Source organism: Cydia pomonella, chromosome 21, assembly GCF_033807575.1.
Source record: "Cydia pomonella isolate Wapato2018A chromosome 21, ilCydPomo1, whole genome shotgun sequence".
Classification (NCBI taxonomy): domain Eukaryota; kingdom Metazoa; phylum Arthropoda; class Insecta; order Lepidoptera; family Tortricidae; genus Cydia; species Cydia pomonella.
Window position 1 is genome coordinate 7,620,551 of NC_084723.1, and position 27,718 is coordinate 7,648,268.

The 27,718-nt window shown below is 42.5% G+C and overlaps 1 protein-coding gene across 2 annotated transcripts; it reads right to left on the reverse strand.

Annotated features, from left to right (window-relative positions):
- Window positions 1-4,375: 4,375 nt before the first annotated feature.
- Window positions 4,376-27,718, reverse strand: LOC133529786 (methenyltetrahydrofolate synthase domain-containing protein). Of its 2 annotated transcripts, XM_061867594.1 has the most exons (12): window positions 27,490-27,716; window positions 26,805-26,834; window positions 20,470-20,689; window positions 12,003-12,163; window positions 11,471-11,646; window positions 11,033-11,107; window positions 10,558-10,673; window positions 9,158-9,275; window positions 8,644-8,787; window positions 6,413-6,502; window positions 6,175-6,225; window positions 4,376-5,351 (listed from the first exon to the last, which is right to left on the reverse strand). In XM_061867594.1, the coding sequence occupies exons 1-12, from the start codon at window positions 27,527-27,529 to the stop codon at window positions 4,839-4,841; spliced, it is 1,734 nt and encodes a 577-aa protein (XP_061723578.1). In that variant the 5' UTR covers window positions 27,530-27,716; the 3' UTR covers window positions 4,376-4,838. The 2 variants fall into 2 exon arrangements, with proteins under 2 accessions (XP_061723578.1, XP_061723579.1); XM_061867595.1 differs by lacking the exon at window positions 26,805-26,834 and having other exon boundaries at window positions 27,490-27,718.

Genomic DNA, 27,718 nt, shown 5'->3' on the forward strand with positions numbered 1-27,718 from the left:
GTCAGTGATTTGTTTTTTTTTATCACTCAAAAATTTGTTTGCGCTTTATTGTGGCGCCATCTTATGTAAGGTTTTTTGATGGACATTTTTCATACACAGATTGTTCTCCTTACCTCTGCCCTCGGACCCCTCTATTTCGTCATAATATTGGTCACTTTTCTCTTGGCTAAAGCCTAATTTATACGACGATTTAGGATCATGTGTCGAAGTGTAGTCAAAGGTCCTTTTTTACCCGTTTACTTTAACCTTTACCATAAGAACGAGTTTATACGAATAACCTATCAAAACGTCCGTATGACAAGCGACAGTGGGACTTTTTGCTTGGAAACGACACAAGGATTGGGAAGTAAATGGATCACAGTGAACTTGAACTCGTGCTATTCAATCCACTAGTGAATCCTATTGGATAGAGGGAGGGAATTGACACACTTCCCGTTCCTGAAAACGACACATACCCACTGGTAAAACTACGTTAGGAGTTCAAATAACTCGCAACCAGAAGAAACTAGAAATTATTGTTTTTCTATAACAGCTATTTTGGGAACCGCAAGGGAACAAAGTTTTTTTATATTTTGAAGTCGAACTATATACCTCATACATACGCGTGGTCTAAGTCCTATGGGTAGCACAAGGTAAAATTATGAACCAAGATATAGTATGATTTCAAAATTTAGCCTCGAACGCAGCGAGTGTTTCAGAAACTGTGCTCAAACAACAACTTTGCTAACTTGTATAAAAAGTAAATTGGGTGCCTGTTTAAAACCCAACCGTGGAAATAAAAAATCTTCTATAGAAAAATATATTTTAATTCGGCTCTTAACTTTCTAATGCCAAATCGCTAAGTTACAGACATCACAAAGTTAGATCAAACGCCTAAAGGACTAATTAGTAATGAATTATGAAGACTCGCTTAACACTTATAAAACAAAAACAAAATAAGTGTTTAATAAATTTATTAAAAAAAATACAAAACAAAAAAAAAAGCCATCCATGCCTGCTACGAACGTTATAAGTTTACAAAATAAACAGTTATATACATAAATACAAGTGCTTAAAATGTATTGAAAGTGAGTAAAAGTACTTGGAAACATATTATGCGAATGAACACTTTAAATTAAACGTGAAATGCGTATGTATTATCCACCAAGGTTATACTTACTACACTGAACGAATGAACTAAAAATTTCGAAAAATACACCATAAATAATCCATCTATCTATATAAAATATATTTTTATTTTATACACTAAAAGAGACCAATACTATGCGGACGTAGTGTACGCACAACTCTAAATACACAAGTTTAAAACGTATCCTATTATGTCAAATATATTACTTTTCGAGTCTTAAATTATTTATAACCTAATACTGAAAAAGTAACTTGCTGCCATAAGTTTTCAAAATGTATACCAACTTTCATCCATCGATATGTCCAAAATACTTTTATAATGAATGATCTAATTCTGGCGAAAATCAACGATGTAAAAACCATATCGCATGTAATCAGTTGGCACGTACATAAGTTACAAGCGAAGTCCCAAACTTCGAATTTAAATAAATACTCTTAACGCTAATCAAATCCTTTCAAACTAAATTTCTAAACTTGGGACGACGCTTTTAAAAAGCACCTTAAACATTAAAAATATGTTTAAATCTGTTTCAATCTATATTATACTAAAATATAGCTTCTTTTCTTGTATGGAAGAATCCTTAAAATATATTGAAACGTAGGTAAACAAAGATCAAGGCTCTTTAAAAATTACATCTAACGTTAGACTAGAAAACAAAACATTCGTAAAGATATTTTCGTTAAAGTTTTAATATAGCTCACTCTCTCTAACAGTGCCGGTCCAATGCAAGAAAAACAAAAAACCATCGAGCGAACTCTCGTTCGAATCGGGAAAACTAAAATCGAACCATCGCTTCTTCCGGTTAAATAGTATATTGCATACCTGTCCCATTCTAAACGCTTATTACTATTCTATGAAACTTATCTTAAGTTTTGTTCTCTCAAAGGATATTTCCATTGGATTGTTTTTATTGATTAATTGTTAGTCTATTGTTTATGCTGCGAATTTATCTTTGGCTATGCTAAGTTTTAACATACTATAAAATATTAAATTGAAATAGTAAAATAATTGTGCTTAAGACAAATTTACAACAGGGAGTTGGCTTTTTATAATGATTTCCACAAAATACAAATAAAACGAATATCGTTATTCGACAACTTAATAGATCGTGTCATTCACGAAGACGCGTGCTTGACTCGTAATGCAATGTTATTAAAGGTTAAATTTGACAAGAACTAACTCACTAACCAAGGCTTACTGTTTACAACAAAGTTCGGAATATGATCGAAACTTTTAAACCTGAACCCCAGTGGGTTCTGTTGCCACACAAACCTGAGGGCCTCTACCGCGAACACTGAAGTTCGAAAATTGACGACATCTTTCTCTGTCACTCTACGCCTTAATTAGAGTAAAAGAGAGAGATGCTGGCAATTTGCGAACTTCGCTGTTCGCGATAGGCCTTTGTTAGTCAGTTTTGTAAATTGACGCTACACACTTTTTTGACAGATAACTCATTTTAAAGTTAATAAGGTTCGTATAGTATGCAACATATCCAACACAATGCATGAATTCTGTGGACCGACACAAAGGAAAATAGACCTTAAAGCTAAATAATTAGTGATGCGACTGCCGGCGGTCAGTCGGGTGCGAAAGCGAGTGATCGTACAAATAATAAGGGAGTTATCAAAATATCCTGGGTTTCGCGTGCACGGCCGGCGAGGCGAATCAGTGGACCTGCAACAATTAATTTCATTGAATATCTATTAATATACCATAAAGGAAGGGTGCCACGTACGACGGGGTTCAAACTGTTGATTATTGTAGCGTTATGAGGGAAGTGTTTCTGGGTTCTTTGCCTGCTCCCTGAGACTTATTCACAGCCGATGTAAAGGGTTATCCACATATTACGTCATAGCTCGGTGGGGCGCCTCGCCGCCGCTGTACACACACGGTAGTTACCTCTGCCGCCGGCGCGGCGGGCAGCTCCTGCGCCGCGGCCTGGTCGCGTGGCGCGCGCGGCTCGCGCGGCGGCGCGGGCTCCACGGCCAGCAGGCGCGGCTTGTCGTCGCGGGGGGGCGCCTCGCCGCCGCTGTACACACACGGTAGTTACCTCTGCCGCCGGCGCGGCGGGCAGCTCCTGCGCCGCGGCCTGGTCGCGTGGCGCGCGCGGCTCGCGCGGCGGCGCGGGCTCCACGGCCAGCAGGCGCGGCTTGTCGTCGCGGGGGGGCGCCTCGCCGCCGCTGTACACACACGGTAGTTACCTCTGCCGCCGGCGCGGCGGGCAGCTCCTGCGCCGCGGCCTGGTCGCGTGGCGCGCGCGGCTCGCGCGGCGGCGCGGGCTCCACGGCCAGCAGGCGCGGCTTGTCGTCGCGGGGGGGCGCCTCGCCGCCGCTGTACACACACGGTAGTTACCTCTGCCGCCGGCGCGGCGGGCAGCTCCTGCGCCGCGGCCTGGTCGCGTGGCGCGCGCGGCTCGCGCGGCGGCGCGGGCTCCACGGCCAGCAGGCGCGGCTTGTCGTCGCGGGGGGGGCGCCTCGCCGCCGCTGTACACACACGGTAGTTACCTCTGCCGCCGGCGCGGCGGGCAGCTCCTGCGCCGCGGCCTGGTCGCGTGGCGCGCGCGGCTCGCGCGGCGGCGCGGGCTCCACGGCCAGCAGGCGCGGCTTGTCGTCGCGGGGGGGCGCCTCGCCGCCGCTGTACACACACGGTAGTTACCTCTGCCGCCGGCGCGGCGGGCAGCTCCTGCGCCGCGGCCTGGTCGCGTGGCGCGCGCGGCTCGCGCGGCGGCGCGGGCTCCACGGCCAGCAGGCGCGGCTTGTCGTCGCGGGGGGGGCGCCTCGCCGCCGCTGTCCACACACGGTAGTTCCCTCTGCCGCCGGCGCGGCGGGCAGCTCCTGCGCCGCGGCCTGGTCGCGTGGCGCGCGCGGCTCGCGCGGCGGCGCGGGCTCCACGGCCAGCAGGCGCGGCTTGTCGTCGCGGGGGGGCGCCTCGCCGCCGCTGTACACACACGGTAGTTACCTCTGCCGCCGGCGCGGCGGGCAGCTCCTGCGCCGCGGCCTGGTCGCGTGGCGCGCGCGGCTCGCGCGGCGGCGCGGGCTCCACGGCCAGCAGGCGCGGCTTGTCGTCGCGGGGGGGCGCCTCGCCGCCGCTGTACACACACGGTAGTTACCTCTGCCGCCGGCGCGGCGGGCAGCTCCTGCGCCGCGGCCTGGTCGCGTGGCGCGCGCGGCTCGCGCGGCGGCGCGGGCTCCACGGCCAGCAGGCGCGGCTTGTCGTCGCGGGGGGGCGCCTCGCCGCCGCTGTACACACACGGTAGTTACCTCTGCCGCCGGCGCGGCGGGCAGCTCCTGCGCCGCGGCCTGGTCGCGTGGCGCGCGCGGCTCGCGCGGCGGCGCGGGCTCCACGGCCAGCAGGCGCGGCTTGTCGTCGCGGGGGGGCGCCTCGCCGCCGCTGTACACACACGGTAGTTACCTCTGCCGCCGGCGCGGCGGGCAGCTCCTGCGCCGCGGCCTGGTCGCGTGGCGCGCGCGGCTCGCGCGGCGGCGCGGGCTCCACGGCCAGCAGGCGCGGCTTGTCGTCGCGGGGGGGCGCCTCGCCGCCGCTGTACACACACGGTAGTTACCTCTGCCGCCGGCGCGGCGGGCAGCTCCTGCGCCGCGGCCTGGTCGCGTGGCGCGCGCGGCTCGCGCGGCGGCGCGGGCTCCACGGCCAGCAGGCGCGGCTTGTCGTCGCGGGGGGGCGCCTCGCCGCCGCTGTACACACACGGTAGTTACCTCTGCCGCCGGCGCGGCGGGCAGCTCCTGCGCCGCGGCCTGGTCGCGTGGCGCGCGCGGCTCGCGCGGCGGCGCGGGCTCCACGGCCAGCAGGCGCGGCTTGTCGTCGCGGGGGGGCGCCTCGCCGCCGCTGTACACACACGGTAGTTACCTCTGCCGCCGGCGCGGCGGGCAGCTCCTGCGCCGCGGCCTGGTCGCGTGGCGCGCGCGGCTCGCGCGGCGGCGCGGGCTCCACGGCCAGCAGGCGCGGCTTGTCGTCGCGGGGGGGCGCCTCGCCGCCGCTGTACACACACGGTAGTTACCTCTGCCGCCGGCGCGGCGGGCAGCTCCTGCGCCGCGGCCTGGTCGCGTGGCGCGCGCGGCTCGCGCGGCGGCGCGGGCTCCACGGCCAGCAGGCGCGGCTTGTCGTCGCGGTTGGGCGACTCCCCGCCGCTGCCGCCCACCGACATCTCCGCCAGCGCCGAGATCACGCTGTCCATGTTCACTGTGGCTGCGCTGTCGCCCTCACCCTGTATCATTACATTATCGATATCACTGCTACAATCGATTATTAAACAGTAAAGTGGTCAAGTAAAATAAACAAGAATAAGCCATTCTAGTGAAATTATGGTCATAAACTAATCTTCTATTCTATTCTTGAAACGGACTAGCCCATTATAAATTCTAGATAGCAAAGTTTTGGTCTATTCAGCCACCACTTAGTTGGCTTGGTTCCGTGCTGCACGAATCTGGTGAAATCGAACGACGACGTCCAAGCCCGTCCGTTAAGTGCTGCTTGGGAAAAATGGTGAGAAGTAACCGGTGTCATCTGCGACCCTAGGATACCGGTGAAGCTGAAGGGCTTTGTGTACAAGAGCATCATCCGCCCAGTCCTACTGTATGGTAGCGAGTCCTGGCCTGTCCTCGGAAGACATTTCCAGCAGCTTCACGTCACCGAAATGAAGATGTTGCGATGGATGACGAACACATCCGTGGCAGCCTCGGAATCTGTGACGTAGCGGATAAGCTGCAGGAAAGTCGCCTCCGATGGTATGGCCACATAAGCCGCAGACCAGTAGACTACGTCGGAAATAGATGCCCCAACCTCACTGTCCAAGGCCCTAGACCACGCTGGCTGGACGACGTGACAGCGGACATGGAAGAGAACAGTCTCGCATCTGAGGATGCCGAAGATCGGGCAAAGTGGATAAGATTAAGTAGGAAAGCGGACCCTGGCGCTGGGCCGGGAAAACGCTAGATTGAAGAAGAAGAAGAAGAGCAAAGTGTAGTAATAAAATTAAACTATACTACTTTGTTTTTTTGAAATATAAATACACTAAATAATTCAATTACCTTTTGTGGTCCAGGCTTGAAAAAGTGTAGATAGCAGTATCCACGGAAACCCTAAAAAACATTAAAATACATCATGTTTTTGCCATACATCTCAAGATAACATATAATGTGCCTGTTTTTGTTTGTAGCGACTACCTCATAAAACTTACAGGCCTCACTTAGTTAATTTATAATTTATCCCTTTCTTTAAATACATAATAGTCCATTACGATACACGTGCGAAAAAAAATTATATTACCTTCCACACCATGATTTGAGGCTTGACCCCGCGCTCGGAGAGAGCCTGCTTCAAATCGCGCACTCGCGTGTTCGGGCTAATATTCGAAATCTGCAACAAATATTAAAATATTAGCGTCATGATATGCGTTTATGTATGTTGTACCCAGATTGTAGAATTGATTATTTCATGAAAAATCTAACCTAAACATAACCATACCATATTTTTCCTCTTTGGTCATCTCCTTAGGCAGGTTATTGTAAACTGGTATAGTTATCATTATGAGGGTTCTTACTGCTCATATGCAAGTTACTACTTGGTAGGGCTTAAAGACAGATTCTTTATGACGTAGGTTCATGTGATAGGTGCAATGATATTTAGCCTTAGAATATAGGGTTGGGTGCTTTCGGACAAATTTACAAATTTACAGGCTTCTAAAATATACAATGATGGTAGTCTATCGGGCGTTCTTATATTAGCGAGAATCCTGACGCATTTTTTTTGTAGAATATACTGAAACTAGAGAGTTTTATAGCCACTTTTTCTACATGTGCGTTCCAATTAATGTTTTCATCAACAGTTATAGCCAGCAGTCTACAATTATTTATTTGTTAAAATTGGAAATATAATATTTGTAATTTAATTCTAGTGCTTCTCTCTGATAAGGTGGAAAATGAATTAAATTTGACTTTTTAAAGTTTAATTCAAGGTTATGATCGCCAAGCTATTTTATTATGATATCGAGTGGCATATCATGAAATGATCAAAATCTATGGATCTGATGACGAGATGTATAATAAGGGACAGAGAGTTTTATCTTTGTGAAATTCCGTGATTAATAAAAATTAAAACTCTTCCAGCCATAAACCAGCGGATGTCGTGACGGCATGAGTGATGTGTGTTATAGACAACCCTAGCATAATCAAATCGTACAGCCGCCAATTTGCTAGCCGAGTCATGATGATGAAATATTAGCAGGCCAAATATCGCTAAGTATTAAAAAAATGCCATTTTGTAAGCGATATCATTGATGGAGGAGTTTTTCTGTCAAAACCTCGTGCGTCCCCACTCCCTTGACCCCCTGCCTCGTTCTCCACCTTTACAACTTGAATTCGCACAAACAACTAAATTATTGCGTCTGTTCGCTCACTTAAAACACACTCACTCACTTTAAACTTAAATAAACAGTGTCCTAGAACTCAAAACTCGAAATCATACGATCAATTTACAGAGAATAATTGCGCGCTTGTCGTGTCGAGTGACGCAAGCTCCCCGTCCGACGGCCAAGCGGCGACTGCCCCGCGTACAACGCGACGAGCCGAACTTGAATAGTATCGATTTCTCAAAAACTATTTATATAATAGAATACGGAACCCTAAAAATTGGCAAACTTAATACAAACACAATGTTCAACACGCTATAGCGACGTAAAGACAGGGAATTTGGCCTGGTAGCCTCTTAATCCGCACGAGCAGGGTCGCCATGAATGAATAGCGCGTTAGTTTTACGATATTATTTGTCTCTCTCGCACCCTGCGAGGGAAGGCAGATTGAATAGACGCCGTTACCACGAAAGAGAAGTCAACGAAGTCGCTTCCTAGGACATCGAGGCTCGTAGTCCTGGTAATGGCTCTTCCTGCCCTAGTCCAAGTTACGCCGACCTTCTCTTTATAAAAGCCGAAGCTAAGGTTTAGCTCCATTTTAGTTATATACATGTCGAAATAAAGTCAAACTTTTGCAAATACGCGCAGGCGGGGTCGCCATGTAACGCTAAAGGAGCGTTAATCGGCCTCTCTTCAGTGGGAACTACATAATTATGTATAGAGACATGTTGCTGTCTCGATATCACCTCTTTTTCGCAAGTGTTCTGTAGGAAAGATAGAAAGAGATTACACTAGTTAGTGGTTATGTTGATATGGAAAAGGTTGACGAGGTGCTGCCTCTAGGGATGTCGCGGTTTGTGGTCCTCCTGGTCCTTGTCGTCTTTCTTACTGGTTTTGCCATTTTAGTCTCTCAAAGAGTTAACTCTATGTCATAGACTAGTCTTAAAATTACACTATCTCGGTTTCATAAGTCGTCGAGCTGTCAGAATAAATTTTTAGTTTCCTAAACACATTTAAAAGTCAGCACGACTCCATCGCAAAAAGGCGAAAACCACTCAAGGGCAGGATCGCCATGTAAGGTAACTGTAAGTAGGGCGCTCTATCATCTGTCTCTCACACATGATCAGTGATAGAAAGAGACGGCGGTTACCTTGACGGAGAAGTCGATGACGGGCCGCTGCTTGCGGGGCCGGCGCGGCTTGTGGTCGTCCTTGTCCTTGCCCTTGCCGCTGTTGCGGCGCGGCCCGCGGCGCGGCTTGGCGCCCTTGCCTTCCTCGCCTTCCGTCGTGTTGCCCTGAGAAAAGTCAAAGCGAACGACCGATAAGCTGCTGTAATACGCTACGATGATTCAACATACCGGATGGGACAATTAATATATTTCGGTTGAAGTCTAGAATTTGAGACCATTTTTTTCGATCGAGCAAAATTGAACCACGGATGGTTTTGGTTAGTCTGCTCTTGCAAATATAATCTAGTTTTTCATGGCATTTTTGCTAACGATTAAAATCTGTACCAATTCCATATAAAACTACTCGTGTGACTTGGTACAGCGCCGCACCTTGCGCACGCGCTGCGCCTTACGTTGTCCTACATCCTCGTGTACTTCCACCTAGGATATCTACGAGTCGTTATAGTGCGACAAATGAATGGTGAACAGTGTGTACCTCGCCCTCGCTCTGGCTCTTGTGCGAGCGCGTGCGGCGCCGCACCCTGCGCACGCGCTGCGCCGCGCGCTCCTCCACGTCCGTGTCCACCTCCGCCAGCGTGCACGCGCGGCCCGCTCTGAAAGGGAGAGCTTACTTAAACCTCACTGTCATTTTAATAACAAAATTTCCGTGAGACCCAGACATATTATAGTATAACCTCACTGCAATCCACAGATTACTGAAGCACCAAAGCATATAAAGAATGTAACAAAAATAGTGGGGATCCGTTTAAGGGCATATTCGGTGTAGTGTTCTGATTAGGCAAAACTACAAGAAAAAATATTTTTCACAAAAAAACAATTTTTCTCTATGGGGCAGGTCATCCAAGTTGGCCAAGCCTCCATTCAAAAGCCAAATATTTCTCACTCCAAACATTTTTTTCTTCTACTTTTTCCTAATCACAACACAACACCGAATATGCCCTTAAACAGATCCCCGCTCTTTTAATTACATCCGGTAGACGAAATTTACCCAACTTCATCCCAACAGCTAATAAAGGAAGAAAAGTACACCTCAACAAAGCGACAATTTTATTCTTGCCTTGTTGGCTATCAATTGTCAACTCAAAAACAGGTTTGAAGGGAGAAAGGTGCTAAGCTAATAGTGCTGAGTCTACTTTAGAGGTGGGCGCGGCGCCGATAAGTCTGCGCCGCCGGCCGCTTGAAAAATTCGCGCCGAGCGAGCTTGGTCAAATCTGCTGCTGGGTCAAATGTTTGCTGAGCGTAAAGAACTGTTAGCAAAATGTCGTTAAAAGTGAATCAGTTTTCAATAGTAGAATTATTGCATTAGAAAAATAGGTCTAGTTTAGCATGGATTTCGGTAAATTAATTTTGCATCTTGCACCACAAAAACAAACGACAAAATATATTCGTTGACCAAGTATATTCAATGCAAGGTCTTACAGACTGCCAAGCTGCAGATTGTGATTTATTATTTGGAATTTTCAAAACATTTTCGATAAAAACTCGATCTCTTTAATAAATGATAGATTTTTTATTTTTTATTTTGGTGGCATCTCTTCTGGATTCCAGATTTTCAGGGTTAACAGAAATGGATTCGTTTTCAGATGAAGACAGTTAAACACAACTCGTGCGGCTTTTCTAGTGCAGTTTATTAAGGAGCATGTTAAATCTTGCGGATTGGTCATGTCCCTAAAGTAAGAAAACTTCTGATGTCTTACCTATTGGACTCACGACCAAGCACCTCATTAACAACTCAGTCTAGTAAGATTATCGAAAAAACATCGCTTCGGACAATATTCGAAATACACCAGATCCTATAGTAAATACTAGAAATCGATTTTTTCATCGGGTGCCGCTGCCATTTCTTTAGTCGGCGCCCAGCTCTAGTCTACTTACAGCATTTCGATCTCCCGCAACTGTCCGAGCACGGGCATGAGCTCGACGCGGCGGTTGGACAGCAGGTGCCAGATGATGCCCGGCGGCCGCTGGCTCATCCTCTGTGTCTCTATCACCTGGAACATTCACATTGTTTCTAAGCTTTTCAGATAAAAGGTACTTTTTTAATTTAGAACGATTAAGTTTGCTGCTTTGGGCAAGGTAAACGCAGGAGTGAGACACGTTCCTTCTCATACCGTGGGTGCAACTTACCAACGATCAGAAACATTTTATTAAAATATAAACAACCGACAGTATCGAGGAATGAGCGTTTTAACTTTTCCCCTGACGAACACTTTGCCATGCCGTGCCGCAGCAGTCACAATGGCATGCTAAGTGTTGATCATTCAATGCTGTCGATCATGCTACAGCATGAAGAGAGGTATCATTGCTGGCAGCTGCGGTAGGAACTTGAGCAGTGTAAGCGGTTCTTTACCTGAGTTGGTGTGACAATGACATCAATGGGAACGTCGTGCGGACCAAACAGCTCAGCTGGTAAGGTATCAAACACCTGTAACAAAATTATAACAAATAAAGACAAATATCGCTAAGCTTGTATTTGGACACTACGGTATCTAAGGTTGCACCAGAGAGTGGATCAGCTACACTCTAAACGCGAATTAAAAATTGCATACTCCAGAGCACACAGTCGTGGCCGAAATCCGTCAGGAGAGAGCATCATAATCAGGGCAAATGAAGGCAATAATAATAATTTAGTGGAAACCTGTCAAATCCCATTGGAGACTAGTTTGCTTACTGGGTTGAGAGATCAGATGGCAGCCACTTTCATAGTATCTCCGTAAAAATGCCTGCCTCAGGATGACATTGCTGAGCTCACCAAGCTCCCTTAGAGGACCTGAGGCTGACGTTTTACCTGACAATCGTGCACGGTAGTGACGACGATGGTGTTGGGCTTGACAGCCTTCATGTGCATGATCAGCCCGAACTCCAAGTCCCCGTAGCCGCGCCCCTTGCCAATGCGATAGCCCTCTTTGGACACGGCCACGGAACCCATCACAACCAGGTCCAGGGATACGGAGTCTTCAATGCCTGTAATGAAAATGATCGGTGGGTCTCATAAGGCTCAAAGTCACTCAAAGCGAACTATGAAATATAATGATAAGGGAGGTCTGCAACAGAATGAAGGTCGCCGAAATAGCTCAGGAATTGCCCTTATAGAAGTCGGAAAAGGCGGGGCATGTCGCTTATAGAACCAATGGCTGGAGTCGAAAGGTTTTAAATGGCAACCGTGAACCGATAGGCGCAACCGATGATCTAGTCAAGATACCAGATACCTGCTAATGATGGCAGCACATTGGTCGTTGTGGAAGATCCATGTAGTAAACCTCTTTAGAATAATGTGACGATGAATCAAAATTACCTCTTTATATATCAATTTAACTTACCAATACTCTTTCCATAAGTCTCCATCCCATTGCGCGAGACGGCCTTCTTGAAGGCCGCTGGGCCGGTCTCGCCTTCCGGCAGCTCTAAGCGGTTCAGGAACCCAGTCTGTAGACGGGGAACCGGCACGTAGAGGGTTTTCTTTTGTTCCAAGCACAGGACTCTGTGGATAAAATAAATTACGTAAGATGATATAATGCTATCAGGCCGAGAGAGAAGAGATACTATTATTGTGACTAGTTTCTGTCAAAATAAATTATTGACATTCACAAACTATAATTATACTAGTTGCAGAGACTCGCTAGACAGATCCTAGTAAAAAATACAGACTAAACAGGGGAGTAGGTAGGATGCGGCGATTTTTTTTTTCAAGTAAAAGGGGTATGGCGTTGAAAATCTCCTCACATTACGACGTCACTAGATTCACAAATGCTGACATTTGAAGACGCGTCTTATTATATTCCTTTATCTATATGGTCTAGAATGCCTTGCGCGCGCCGCAATAGGAGCTCAGAATATTTAAAATACACATCTAGTCGAGCGAAATACATGTGAAACGAGTCTAGTTTAGTTTTGGCAGAAATTTGAGGTTTGCATTGCAAAAACAAATCCTCCCAATTCCTAATTATTTTACATTCAGCACAATTATTACAAATACGAGAGTATAACTCCGTCTGACTGTCTATCTCTGTAAACCGCTGAACCGGTTTACATGACATAACATTTAAGACTTTCGCGTTTCGAACACATCAAAACATATTTAAAACCGCGAATTTATCATGTTAACATTATTTTTGACGTTTCGAGTGTTTCGACGAATGTTTCACTTTTGCATGCATTCCGTCGGGTAGTTACACAAATCTCATTTTAACATTTTGCTGGGACATCAGTTATCCGCGACCACGACCGATGAAACGTCGAAAGTAGGTAACAAATAAATTCACGATAGACCTCGGTTTTAAATACGAATAACATGACATTTGGTATGGAGATAGTTGGGTTTTGATGAAGGACTCAGGACGATGGCGATAGTTTTTAACATGGAAATCATCATTCTATTCAGGCGCAGTCGTGGGAAGAAGCTACAGTATGGGTTTCTTCAAAAAAGGAGTGTACAGGTTTCTCTCTCTGGAGTTGCAGGCGTCCATAGGGTGCTTTAACTGCTTACCTTCAGGCGGGCCGTATGCTTGTTTGCCACCGTCGTGGTATTAAAAAGAACGAATAAGTAAATAAACCCAAAATGATAGTATGTGGTCTATCTTTGTATCGCTAAGATGTTTTCTGATAATGATAAGGTATGATCTTATCAGTCATTGAACCAGTAAATTCTTGGCACGTGCTGAATGTGATTTGGGCTGACTTAATTATCTACATGTACCTAATAATAATAGTGCCGTACTAATTTGAGGGATTTATAGACAATATATAAAACCGTTATTCTAATAAAAAAATACAAAGATAGTAAATAATAGCGTTATTCACAAACCTTTGTAAAATCGAACAAACCTTTTTATATGTGTGGTTCTGCTGGGAGGATGCTCTGTAGCAGATCCACTTTGCAACAAAGTTTATAAGAAAACTAGGCATGTAGGTTTTTCTCAAATGGTCGAAGAATTTTATACATATAATGTAGATATTTTTTGATGTATTTATGTTTATTAAAGGAGAGGTGGTTATGCCGGGGAGCATGACTTTGGTAAGATAAGTTTTCATTTGTGCAATCAAATTTTAATAAATAAATATATCGTCATAAAAACTCCTGTTAGGATAAGAAGGCAATTTTTTCTACTATTAAATTAGAACTTAGAACACTATTCGTTTTTATTAATGTTAAGTATTGATAACTATTTTCTGCTACTGGGATCGAAAAAGCTCGTGAGTCGACGTAAGACAGATAAATAGACTAATTGCTCGGAACTGTTAGATAAGTACGAGTACATGTTAGTAAACACATTTTATAATTCACACGCATAATAAATAGCTATTTATAGGTATTAAATCAAAAAGTAGGTACGATATGCAAAATAAAGTTTGATTGATTGAATGCCAGATTTGACACACGACTGCTGTTGCTATCGACAACAGTTATGCCTGTCTAAACGCTAAATACGCTGAAATTGCTTGCAAGGTTTGTACCATTACAAATACCAAGTAACAAAACAGACGTAAACAGACTGATTAAATTGAATGATACGCCACCTACATTACGGATATTCTTAAATAACTATAAATTCATAATTTAAAATCGCCACCAAATATACAGTCCTCCATGTCCACGATGAGCACGTATATGGCTCGCAAAACCGAACTTACGTCTTAAATGTCCGGTCGCACTGTGTACAATAAAGCTGTCCTTGGTCGTTATATGTGTATGCGTAGGACGGCTTAGGTCGAGACTTCCGTTGAAGACGCTTTTGGTCCAGGTGTTCCATTCGAGCTTCCTCTAAAGTAGCTACCACCTTCTCTTACCTCATTGCGCCATTCTGATCTCCACGGGACCACATGGGACCACCAAATATATTGCCGCGCCCTTTAAGCCGGGTCCAGACGGGTGTAACGAGTAATGTAATCCATATTACGTGTAATATAACGTCAACGTGTGGACGGCACTGCGAGCGCCTTTGTGTTCGCGCTTAAAACCGACAGCCGATGGCTCCGTTACATCTAATGCTTGTAGTGCCGTCCACACGCAGAATTCTTGTTACATTACACGACGGATTACATTACACGTTGCACCGGTCTGGACCCGGCTTATGAATAAAACTTTATCCCAGAACCATATCAGTAATATCACAAATCCCTTAACAAAGATTTCAAAAGTAAAGATATATTCATATAATTCATCATGCGCACCAGCGACCATGCTGGCCCACTTCGTGTAGTAGTAGTGCCCGTAAGGCCCGTCTTACGAAGTAATATTATTATAAGCCAATGTCAAGCCTGTATTTACAGGCAAAGCAATCTGTCAATCTGTTTTGAAGGTAAATTGGAACATTCGTGTGTGCACAGATTACACAACCTCTAAACCAAACATAAACGAAAGACTTAAGAGGAAATACCAGCTGAGCCCCTTCTGAGATTTGAGAATTTTAGGTAAATATCTCTGTCGCGCTGACGGGGGCGACTCCAAAAAAATGTGCGATAAGGAAAACTGTAGCTTAGGCGAAATCCTGTTGAAATATCTCACAAATCGAGGTTTCGTTTTCGACATTTTCCTCCTCTAAAACTTAACTAATCGTAACGAGATTTTGGGAAAGGAATGAGAAATAAAGTAAGTTTGACCGTTGTGATTTTTGCGTTTACTGTTGCCGGTTTTGTATGCTAGGCGTCTGTTTACGGCGTATTTATTTGGCCGTTATTAGCGCTTTTTAAAATAACCTAGTTCTTATAAAAGCAAAAATATATAAAAAAAACGTGCAGACACAGGTATGTACTGGTACATGAACTCAAAAAACATCAGCTCATGATAAAAAAAACATGTAGGGCCAAAATCCAGAGAAGAAAATGTCAAGAACGTTTGTGTGGTAATATTACCACTAATGTTTCCTCTTAATTCACCATTATTGGATTAAGGTTTACGATTGGCCATCATTGTTCTATCTACGTTCCGTTCCGTCTAGGGTAAATCCCAAAACCCGGCATGCTGTTGTGGTCTGCGAAGTGTGTCAAAGAGATGAACACATAAAATGAAAATTGAATGGTCCATCGGGTACAGTAAATATACTTACTTACTCCGTTGGTTCAGCGACCCAAAATGAGATTTGGCTTCCCACACAAGATAGCGCCACTTTTCTCGGTCCTGTGAGATCTTTCGCCAATTTTTGACTCGAAGTTCGCGCAGATCCGCCTCCTCCATGTCACTCCAGCGATACCTGGGGCGTCCGATAGGACGTCCCCGTGCTAGGCGACCCAGGTACGTTCTTTTTGCGTTCTGATATTCATCCATTCTTTCAAGGTGGCTCAACCAACGGAGTCTGTGAGCTTTACTTTCTCCCCTGATGTTAGATTCAGCGACTAGGTCTTCAATCTCACGATTCTTAAGGACTGTCCAAGCTTCTAAGCAGACGCATAGAGATATAGTGTCCAAAGCCGTCAAAATTTAAATACTTAGGGCCTACGCTAGCTGACGCGGACGCCCGCTGCGTGCGCACGCACGCGGGTGCTATTTGTAGGTGAAATCCGCCGCACGCGTCCGCTTCAGTTAGCGTCGCTTATACTATTTTTCGTTAACCCGCTCGTCCGCTTCGTGCACCCGCGCCAGCTAGCGGAGGCCCTTAGGCTGCACCGTTACTGATACCAACAATCGTGACGAGGACGTCGTGATTAGGATCCAGAATACAGTGCGATGCAGTGCAGCCCTTCATAAGGTGTTAGTGTCCAAGCTTCTAAGCAGACGCACCAAAATCCGAATCTATAAGACCGTGATTCGCCTAATCCTAACCTACGGATGCGAAACATGGACACTAACACTCATGTAAGAAAATATGCTGCTAGTTGCCGAGAGGAAGTTCCTTCGTAAGATACTGGGGCCCCAAACGAATACCGGATGGGCAGTATATATAAAAACAGATAAATAAGAAAATTCATGAAGAAACGACTTTGACACAGTATAGCGTATTAGTAAACATTGTTATCTCTAAGTAGATATATTATGTATGCATTTCAATATTGCGGATATTTAAAAATAGGCTTTAATAACATTGTAACAAAGTATGTTTCTGTGATTTGATTGAAACATCATACTTGACTTTGGGTTATCAGAACGATTAATGAGTCGTGGGTCAGTCGGATGCATTCGACGATCGTACACATATTGATAATGCAAAGATATAATCTGATATAAATAATCTTGAAAGTCATATTTTTAATAAGGTATAAACGTAAGTTTAACACACAACCTACAGCCCAAAAATTCGGTAATTTTATGGCAGAATCGGGGATATGATGGTCAGTTGCTGTTGTTAGTACTCATTTGCCTCTCTTGTACCAATATTGGCCAGATAAAATATTGTTTGTATTAAATTGAACAGAATCAGCGCATGGAACAAGTGTTTAAAACTAAAGTTCAGATAATTATAATCTTAATTCATCCAAATACGACCCAAGGCCAAAAGTATGGAAACAAACTTGTATTACAATTGAAACGGGTGACTAATTGACTACTCTCTCTCTCTCTCTCTCTCTCTCCGAAGCAATATTATTCCCATCTGATTGTGGGGTCTGCTTTCCTTATCTTTCTTTCCACTTCGCGCGATCGGACGTGACGTGTCGTCCACTGTAACGTCGTTGGCACTCATGTGTTTTGCTATGGTATCTGTCCATCTCATCTCTTCCTGACTAACTCGCTACTTATAGACAATTAAAAATTTTTATGGTAAAAATAATAATATAACACTTTAAAAGTTGCCAGTTAAACATTTTGTAAGGCGATACCTAATTAGGTAACTTTTCCCTATTTTTTAGGGTTCCGTACCCAAAGGGTTAAACGGGACCCTATTACTGAGACTCCGCTGTCCGTCCGTCCGTCTATCACCAGGCTCTGTATCTAATGAACTGTGATAGTTAGCCAGTTGAAATTTCTACAGATTATGTATTTCTGTTGCCGCTATAACAACAAATACTAAAAACAGAATAAAATAAATATTTCTTTCCAATCTCGAGGTTCTCATCCAATCAGCGAAGTTAAGCAACGTCGGACAGGGTCAGTGCTTGGATGGGTGACCGTTTTTATAGATAATGGTATGGAGCCCTTCCTGTGCGAGTCCGACTCGCACTTGGCCGGTTTTTTAAATCTTTGTGACAATATTTTAGGATGTTCTGATATTTAGCAAGTATTTTTAATCTTTTGGGGTTGCCTAATCTAAGTTTTAGAATACAAATATGCAACAAAGATAGACATACGAGATATTAAAGAAAACAACGTTGTTTAGATACTTTTGGTCTTGGGTGTATGTGCTATGTTTTATCTAAATTAGTAAAAGAAGAATAAAAGTAATAGCATGGTATATATTATTTCATAAAATAAAAATATGACGGTACATAATTGTATGCAATATCTATCTATTAAAAACTAAGGTGTAACATCAGACGGGCTTATTCGCTTGTTTACCATTTGACTAATTAATAAAAGTAACGTTATCGTGTGCAAATTCTAGTCCGTTACAACTAGTGCGTCTGTACTTCGTTTTTATGTAACGTGCGTTATAAAATAGGTGTTCTGTGCATGGAATGCATTACCCAAGTTATTGGTCACGGCTTGAGTAACATACATTGCGATTCAGAATGTGTACTAACAGTAACTGATCATTGATTGACCTTAATGTCTTTGCAATAGGGTTTAGAAACAATTAGTAAGGACGATGGTACAGACTACAGGTACAGAGGGTCGACCGCGAACCACGAACGAAGTTTAGCCACTCTGACGCACTTGTAAATTCGTACATAAGTACGACAGAGAGGCAAAACTACGTTCGTGGTTCGCAGTAGGCCCTGTAACTTTACTGAGACTAGACTAGTATAAGTTTGGTCTACGAATACTCTTACTTGTTAGGCGTTTAGAGATTAAGTTATACCAAACGTGAGTAGAAATAAAATTATTTATGAATGAAATGCAATGATCGCAGAGCACTAATAATATGAAGTGAAACCGTGATACGATATTTTTTTGTTACGATTTTCAAGGTAATAATGTAAGAATAGGTTCAACGTTATCAATTAATGATCAAATGTTGTAAGTTATATTGGACCAAGTATATTATTTTGGGTCTTCAGTACCCCTAGTGTAAATTTTATCGACATCATAACGTGACGAACGCGTTTGCGTTAAGTCTCATTTTGTATAGGATTTTGAGTTTCCAAAACGTCCCGCTTGGCGCGCTCTTTCTAAATCCAATACAAAATGAGACTAAACGCAAACGCGTACGTCACGTTTCAAAATCGAATTTATTTACACTAGGGGTACAGGTATGTGTTTGTAATCGAAAATGTTTCAATCAATAAAAACTTCGATACGTTTTGTTTTACAGAAACATTCAATAGTGTTTTGTTTACGTTACCAGGGTTAAGTTAAAAAAAATGTTTTAATCTAAGATCCGATTTTATTCACTTTCTACCGCAAGACCTTGAACTTCCATTTCTAACTGGCAAATTGACAAGCTAATGAATGCTATGTTGTGGCAAAACTATTCTTACATCTTACAAACTCTAAAGTTCATTGACATTTATTGTCATAGTGCCAAAAACGAGAAGTCCGCACCATATGTTACGACTATTGAGCGTATCATTTTGAATACGAAGGAAGGTTATTAGGAAACCGAAAACCAGAATAAGTCAACGTTGGTAAATCTTACTTATCTCTAATGAAACAACAATTTTGAGCGCTTTTTTAGGGTTCCGTACCCAAAGAGTCAAACGGGACCCTATTACTGAGACTTCGCTGTCCGTCCGTCTGTCACCATGCTGTATCTCATGAACCGTGATAGCTAGACAGTTGAAATTTTCACAGATGATGTATTTCTGTTGCCGCTATAACAACAAATACTAAAAACAGAATAAAATAAATATTTAAGGGGGGCTCCCATACAACAAACATTTTTCTTTTGCCGTTTTTATAAATAATGGTACGGAACCTTCGTGCGTGAGTCCGACTCGCACTTGCCCGGTTTTTATTTGTTACTGGCCTGATCTGCCCGCCCTCCATTAGTATGCTCATATAAATTTTAGCCTCCACTCCTCCCCTTCAGGCTACGAATTTCGAAATAAAAGATTTTTTATTCCTTCCAACTAATAAAACTTCCTGTAAGTAAAATTGCATCCCAATCCGTTCATAAAGCATCTTTGCGTGATCCCAGTAGCTAACTCCAAATATCTAAAAACTTCCAATCCAAAACGTACAAACTTTCTAGTAGCACGTATTAATTATTGTAACACAGGTGTAACTACGCAAAGTAGGTGTAACTAAGTAATAGTTACTTACCTCTACTTTGCACATAGCCGAAAGGGGTCCACCTACGGCATAAGTAGGTACCCCCACACTAAAAGAACACGTCCATAGTAGTCAATATAGGGGCACCAGAACGCAATAAAGTCAAGGCGCGATGGTCACGGAGGGAAAAACCTATATTCAGCACACGATGGCCATAGAGGGGGCAATGGATTTTTTACTGATTAAAATTATTGATTATTCTGGACATAATGGACTAAGCCCTACAGTGCTCAAGAAGGCTTGGAGATAATACAGACACAGAACCCAATAGATGCCCTAGACTAACCTGACATGCTGTTATGGCTTATCAGGGTTGACTTTGGTAGTGGTGGCATTCTTGAAGAAATTCAGCTCTGCCAGCTTGGCGAGGCCCCCTTAAAGTTTGGTATGCGGTTGAACACAGGCCGGAAGAACATGCAGGCCAGGTCGTTGCTTTCTATGCTTGAAGTCGGAAGGGTATTATCAAGATATGTAACTTCACTGACCTGACGGGTTCCTGCGGCTTATCAGGGTTGACCTTGACAGTGGTGGCGTTCTTGAAGATGTCCAGCTCTGCCAGCTTGGCGGCGGCCTCGGGCGCCCCCTTGAAGTTGGGTATGCGGTTGTACACGGGCCGGGGGAACATGGCGAGGCCGTTGCTCTCCAAGTGCCGCCATACTTTGAGACGGAAGGATTGCTTGGTGATTTCTTCTGGGACGGGCTTGGCTGAAAACAAGAGTGATGTCGTAGTCAAATATATTAACAGTAAGTTAACTGGTATTAGTAGACCTTATACCGTTTACCATAAGGTTTAAACCCATAATCCTCAAACAAGACAAGTGCCATTAAGTCTGTTATTAATACACCTTATAAAACAAAGTCCTCCCCGCGTCTGGCTGTATGTTCGCGATAAACTCAAAAAAGACTGACCGGATTTTCATACGATGTTCACCTATCAATAGAGTGATTCTGGATGAAGGTTTAGGTGTATAATTTGTTAACCCGTACGAAGCCGGGGCGGGTCGCTAGTGACGATATAGGTAAATTCTGAATTTTTGGTTGTCACGTTCGTTGTTTTAGTATGAATATTGATATAATTCATGCATCTAAGGGTTAGGAAATTTAGGAATGGTTTGAGTCAACGATGAAACAATTACAATAGTACATTACGATACAAGTGCGAAAAATAGGAAATTCGAAACGAGTGGCGATAAATTAAAACACGACCGAAGGGAGTGTTTTAAATCGACACGAGTTGCGAATTACCTATTCGCACATGTATCGTACAACGTTTTACAGTACATATGGCCCTTTAAATGTTCGACACAGTAACGTAATATGCTACTTCTCGCACTAGTGCTATAAAGTAGCCCCATATGTACTGTAAAATGAATTTAAACGAGGTTTTGAAGCCAAGCAACACGAAACGTTTTTTCCGAGCATTTTAGCGTCATTGTTTTCACTACAATTATTATCTAATTAGTAATGAAAGGAATTGTCCTTCGTACGTCTGCATAATATTTTAAGGTTTTGTACCTTTAGTATAAACGGAACCCTAGTACCGAGACCGAGCCTGATAACTAAAATTTCTTTACCTATCGATATTTTAGGAACTCTGGGTAAGAGAGTTCGCCCAATAGTATGACCAATCATAACTTTTTTAATAGGGGAAATTCAGTATTGAGTTTATAAGCAAAACTGCGGGCGGGGTGTATTTATGTTACCGAGAAGGGATTACTGTCAGTAATATTTGTCATATAACATAAGTATCAGTCATATGAACCGTTTTCCGAAGTGAAAAATATGTTTTATCTTTTTGTTACGATATTTACTCACTTATGTTAACCTTATGTCTGCTACATCTCGAATATTAAGAGGGGAGTCTGACTGCTTGGACTTGATGGCAAAGGCGACTACCTTTTTTGTTCCCGACAACTACTTACGTGCTCGTAACCATCGCCTCCTAGCGAATGGAACCTTTCACACGTTAGCACACCAGTATTCTCCAATCGTCCGCTCCCGGACACTCCTTAACAATTTTTTATTTTTTGCACCTGACTGCGACTTGTTTGCTGACAAAAATCATAAACTTTTTAAAGATTTTTTACGTTATTGTGAATCAGCTTTTTAATTATTGTCATATTTATCATAAATGTATTTTTATTACCTAGCTTATAGCTCTATTACTACTTAATTTTACAGCGCATTGGCGCCCGTTAGCTGTAATGCTGTAAATTGTATTTCAATAAATGAATTAAATTAAATAATGACCCAGTATGTTGCCAGCCATAAATTTGGTTTAGTCTGTTGTAACAACTTCCTATAATATCACGGACTAAAGGTGTTCCGATTATGACGTAAGTGATATGCATTATGATTTTATTGAAAAACGGTCGTTAAGAAAGTTCAATGAACTGTAATCGTGAAAGGAATTGATCCTATTGTATTTTAATTTCACAATAACTCCGAATTTCGAAATATGTCTTTGAACAGTTTGTCTCGAGTTTAGTCCAATGGTTTTTTGATTATTATTTTTTCCAACCAAACTTAAGAAAATGCTGTCTCGAAATGTAACATAAAGCGCAAGAAAATTAATAATTTTGACAGTGACAGTGATCAGTTTTATGTTATAGGGACTGTGCGCGTTGGAGGGACTGCCATCTTGTGGCCTGAATCAGAAACATAAACATGTACATTTACACGTCACGTGTTTTCTTGTGCATAGTAGGTTGTGCCATCTTGCGGGCTACATCGGAACAAAAAACATCACATTTACGCCTCGCACCAAAAATCTGACGGCTCATACGGCATCTGCTGCCTCCTATAGTTCATGCACGCTCCCTATATTATAAATGACACCAATTATAACTAAGGAAAATAAAAGGCAAGATTTACCATATTCATGTTTGAATTAAGTAATACTGTCTTGATAGTCTCCTTAGTCCTCATTTTAAGTTTTGTCTAAATTATTAAAAAATAAGTTTTTGTCAAAAATTTCATCGCTTCTATCCTTTCCACAGGCAACTCAACAATAACTCATCAAGACAATTCTAAAAATCCCAAACACAATTAGGTTCTATGGCCACCTCCTGTCTCCATCATCAGATCAGGTCGATGGCATCTTAATATTGCATTGTCACCAGACTTACATATGTATGCAAATTTTCAGCTTCGTTGGAAGTCGGGAAGTGGGTCAAAATTAACTTGCAAGATTTAACCCGTACAAACATAATTAGATGCTTACATTGCAAGTTAAATAAAAGTTTTTAATATAGACAATAGACTGCACTCAATACTATTACAGTCTAATCTAATATTTATAGGGGGCAGCACAGGAGCCCCCTGTTTATTGTCGCGAAGTGTAAATGTCAAGTTTAAGCTTCCAATGTAGTCCACAAGATGGCAGCACTTGCTTTGGCATGATGTGTCGATATACATCCTGTTTCCGATTTAGGCCATAAGATGGCAGACCCTCTAACGAGCACGGTCCCTAGTATGGACAATGGAGAACAGTTTCAACTCTTCTTCCTCGCGTTGGCATCTGACCTTCCAACCCAGATGGTAAACTAGGCCTTGTTGGGATTAGTCCGGTTTTCTCACGATATTTTCCTTAAGCGAAAAGCGACTGGTAAATATAAAATGATCAAATGATGGAGAACAGTTTCTCCTTTTCAAAAATTGAAAGTGACTAATATCCAGTGAAATTTCTGTTTTGGACATTTCTGTAACTTTCACATTTGTGATGTGAGGCAGGAACTTCAAAGTCCCGTATGTAGCCACTAACCCCCTTATTCATAAACGTGTACTAAAGTTACGATGCCGCTAATCATCGTTTGTCCCTTTCCATCATACCAATACGTCGGAAAGGGACAAACGATGATTAGCGGCATCGTAACTTTAGTACACGTTTATGAATAAGGGGGTATGTGTATATAACAAAGTTATGTATAGCTTTATTTGTAAAATATTAACTTCTTTTATTTACTAGGAGTAAAATAGGTCGTTACTAACACCAAAGAGAATTTGAAATAGATGTGGATTGTCAAAGCAAACTTTGTAGCCACAGTAAATTTACTGCCATCTTTCGACACATGATTAAAACTTTTAGAACGCCATTTGACTTTGATCCTTAGTCTTTCACGATATGTGTTAAATATCAAAAAGTGACACCATCAGGCCAAAGATAAGTTTTATCCCCTTATTCATAAACGTCTACTAAAGTTAACAAGCCGCTAATAATCGTTTGTCGCTTTCCGACATATTGGTATGATGGAAAGGGACAAACGATTATTAGCGGCTTGTCAACTTTAGTAGACGTTTATAAATAAGGGGGTTAATCATGTGTCGAAAGATGGCAGTAAATTTACTGCGGCTACAAAGTTTTCTTTGACAATCCACCTCAAATTTCAAATTCTCTTTCCTTTGAGAAATTCCATTCAGGAGCAAGCAAAATGTGAATTATTATGTCATTATACTAGTTGAATTTGCCTCCGCTATTCAAGGCGATTGTAGGTAACATAGTAACGCAACACTTGTGTACACAACCATACATACATGTCATACAAACACATGTTCTGCTTGCCATTGTATTTACTTAGTGAGTGATTATGAGTAAGTTTTGATAGAACAATACAGAATTAGTGGGATTGTAAACTGTAATAAGGTGACTGTTCTAGTACAGTCGAGTTCATAAATATGTAAACGTTTTTTTCACCTTATTGCAATGGATTAAGGTGAAGAAATGTATACATATTTATGAACTCGACTGTACTTCGTCTGCGTGACGATGATGATAATGGATAAAAAACCGGCCAAGTGCGAGTCGGACTCGCGCACGAAGGGTTCCGTACCATTATCTATAAAAACGGCAAAAAAAAATAACGTTTGTTGTATGTGAGCCCCCTTAAATATTTATTTTATTCTGTTTTTTAGTATTTGTTGTTATCGCAGCAACAGAAATACATCTGTGAAAATTTGAACTTTCTAACTAACACGGTTCATGAGATACAGCCTGACAGACTGACAGACGGACGGACGGACGAACAGCGGAGTCTTTGTTCGGCTCGAGTATATCGCAGCCGAGGTGTTCACAAATATCTCAACACGCACCCTAACGCCTTGACAATAGAAGCGTGCTAAGATATTTATGAGCGCCATGGCCGCTCCGATATATTTGACGGCGACTGTCCTTCCCCACGCCTTAAACTATCACCATATCAAATTGCATCTAAATCGGTTCAAACTGTAGATGAGGAGGTAACAGACGGACATTTACTTTCGCATTTATAATTTTTTTATACTACGTGGTGCATCTCTAGAGGAGTTACATGCGCGTTGCCGGCTCTAACACTCCGCACCCTCGTTGAGCTCTGGCAACCTTACTTAGTAGGAATAACTATATATTGAGAGTTAGAATAAAAATATTAGAACCATAAGGTATACTCTCAATATCTTTCAAAAGCATTTATTATTGACCCCCTGTTGATACGGACTACTTCTTTGCTGTAAATTAACTATATTTCCTTGAAGGCTTGTATCCAATTAGATAGGCTATATGTAGGTATTAATTAAATTCAAAACATTCTTATAATTCTGCAATTTGCATTATAAAGTATAGAAAAATAAAAATAAATAGATCTTTTATAACTTCAGTTACTTTTGACACAATGTGAATTAAATCTAACGTCCAATAAGAAAACTAATGCATACTGGAACTTCTTGCCTAATAATTTTGATATAAGTTCTTGTTAATATAAAAAAATCACAAGTTTACATGTAAAAATGTTCCAGTGTCATAAATAAATCCGTCGGTGGTATTAATGATGATTATCTATGGTTCCTCATCCAGACCCTCACAATCTCGTCATTGTGGTAATCTTGTTACAATTGTTTTGTTATGTTGTTTCATTCCCCTTGTTAGATCAAGCTCAATGATTATCACTGGGCCATAACTGTAAATGTCAAAATTCGCAAATTGCAGACATCTTCCTCTGTCACTCTAATTACACTTAATTGGAGATGTTGGAGTAAAAGAGAAAGATGCCCGCAACATGCGACCTTCGGTATTCACGGTAGGCTCCCTGATCTAGGCAGATCAATTAATATGCATAATTTATATTGGACTTGGTTGTCCTTTTTAACACTTCAAGGAAACTTGGTTAAACTCTTTAAAACTACAGATACAAATTAAATAAAAGGAAGAATACATTCCAGTTGCAAAACATGTCTTGCTTTTGCCTGGTGAGTTTTAAAACCCCACCCAGACTGTATACGAGGACTAAACCAAGGGAAATAAGACCAATGGCCACCCTAATCCTTACTAGGCTTGTGTAAGACATGTACTAAAGTCAAAAAGACCCAACTCCCTACACTGTACTAGACCAAACTATTCCCTAATGATTCTGCTCTTAGTACATTTAGAAGGAACGGGAGCGGGCTGACACTGCAGCAAGGTGATCCAATCAAACTAACGCTAAGCGCATGCAAAGATGACCGAACAGCTCTCGGCTAATATGAGAAAGACAGCACATAGTCCTCACTCTTTTGCAACTGTACGGGAGTTAGCGAGACAATAAATATTAAATTGTACTACTTTACAAAATGTTACATTATTATGCTCAGTTTGTCTCGGTGTACTAAAGACTAAAACATTCATGACATTGTACTAGTTTAGAGCGATCTTTTCAGTGAACGAGCATGCACGCCTCTAATCATTAGACATGATACACATTTTAATGTCACAACGAAACAGAATTTCCATTGCTGCAAATTGATGTTACCCTTTTATCCCACCACCTTATTATGTTAGCATCACACAAAATTAGACATATTCATCACTTACCATCAGCTGTTGTCACTTGTTCACCCTTTTCTATAAATAGGAAAAGGTGATTGTATTTAAAGGTTCTAGCACTCAACTATTCTAAATGACCAAAGCAACTAATGTAGAATAAATTTTCGTGTGGGAGGGCCAATAGACGCTTTTTAATGGACAAAGGACTGGACGAATCTTTTTTACATGTAGGTAGATTAGAAAAAAACTCTTTGTCTTACTGTTAACAGATTTTAGCTGACAATACGGCTTTCTAAAGTATTGAAAAACAAGAGAATGGTAAACGGTTCGCCCGGCAAAATTAATTCAGTGAAATATCCGTACAATTTTTTTAATAGAGGCGGGTCTAGGTATGTGAGTCATGTTTCACACTCCAATTAAGCTACCTACAATATCAATTGCAAGCGCCGAGGCAAATCAAATCGTTCTGATCAGTGCACGAAACAATCAAATGCAAGTGAAAATTACTGCACTAATTAGACAGCGCAGTCCGTTTCTTCTACGCACATTTCAAGGCAAGATTTTAGGCAAACAAAATGTGGGTACTTATAAACCGACTCCAAAGTTCACAAATAATGATCTATACATAGTTTTGAGTCGAAAGAATGCGGCATTTTTACTAAAATAGCAAAGAAAACAGCGCAACCAAACGATTGTTATTACACTATTTTTGACAACATAATGTGAAACTTACGTGCATCTGCCGCCGCTGGATTATCGTCTCCGTTCTGCATCTTGAAGATATATCGCAATCGGGAGGTATTTCGCAGTTAATTCGTTAATCTAATCGAGAATCATTAAAAATCTGAAAATTATAAACCTTTTCCGCCGGACGGCACGGAACGGACCCGTCACACACAAAAATAGAACGCGAATAAAAAACAATTGCAACCAACCAACTTCGAGACGCAAAGCGCAATGGT

What these genes read in the sequence shown, in the direction of transcription:
- LOC133529786 (XM_061867594.1), bottom strand. Translation starts at nt 27,529, where the DNA reads ATGCAGAACGGAGACGATAATCCAGCGGCGGCAGATGCAC. An exon ending in TCCAGCGGCGGCAGATGCAC is followed by an intron (nt 26,835 to 27,489) that starts GTAAGTTTCACA and finishes TCCTATTTATAG; the next exon opens with AAAAGGGTGAACAAGTGACA. An exon ending in AGAGCCAGAGCGAGGGCGAG is followed by an intron (nt 8,788 to 9,157) that starts GTACACACTGTT and finishes GACTTTTCTCAG; the next exon opens with GGCAACACGACGGAAGGCGA.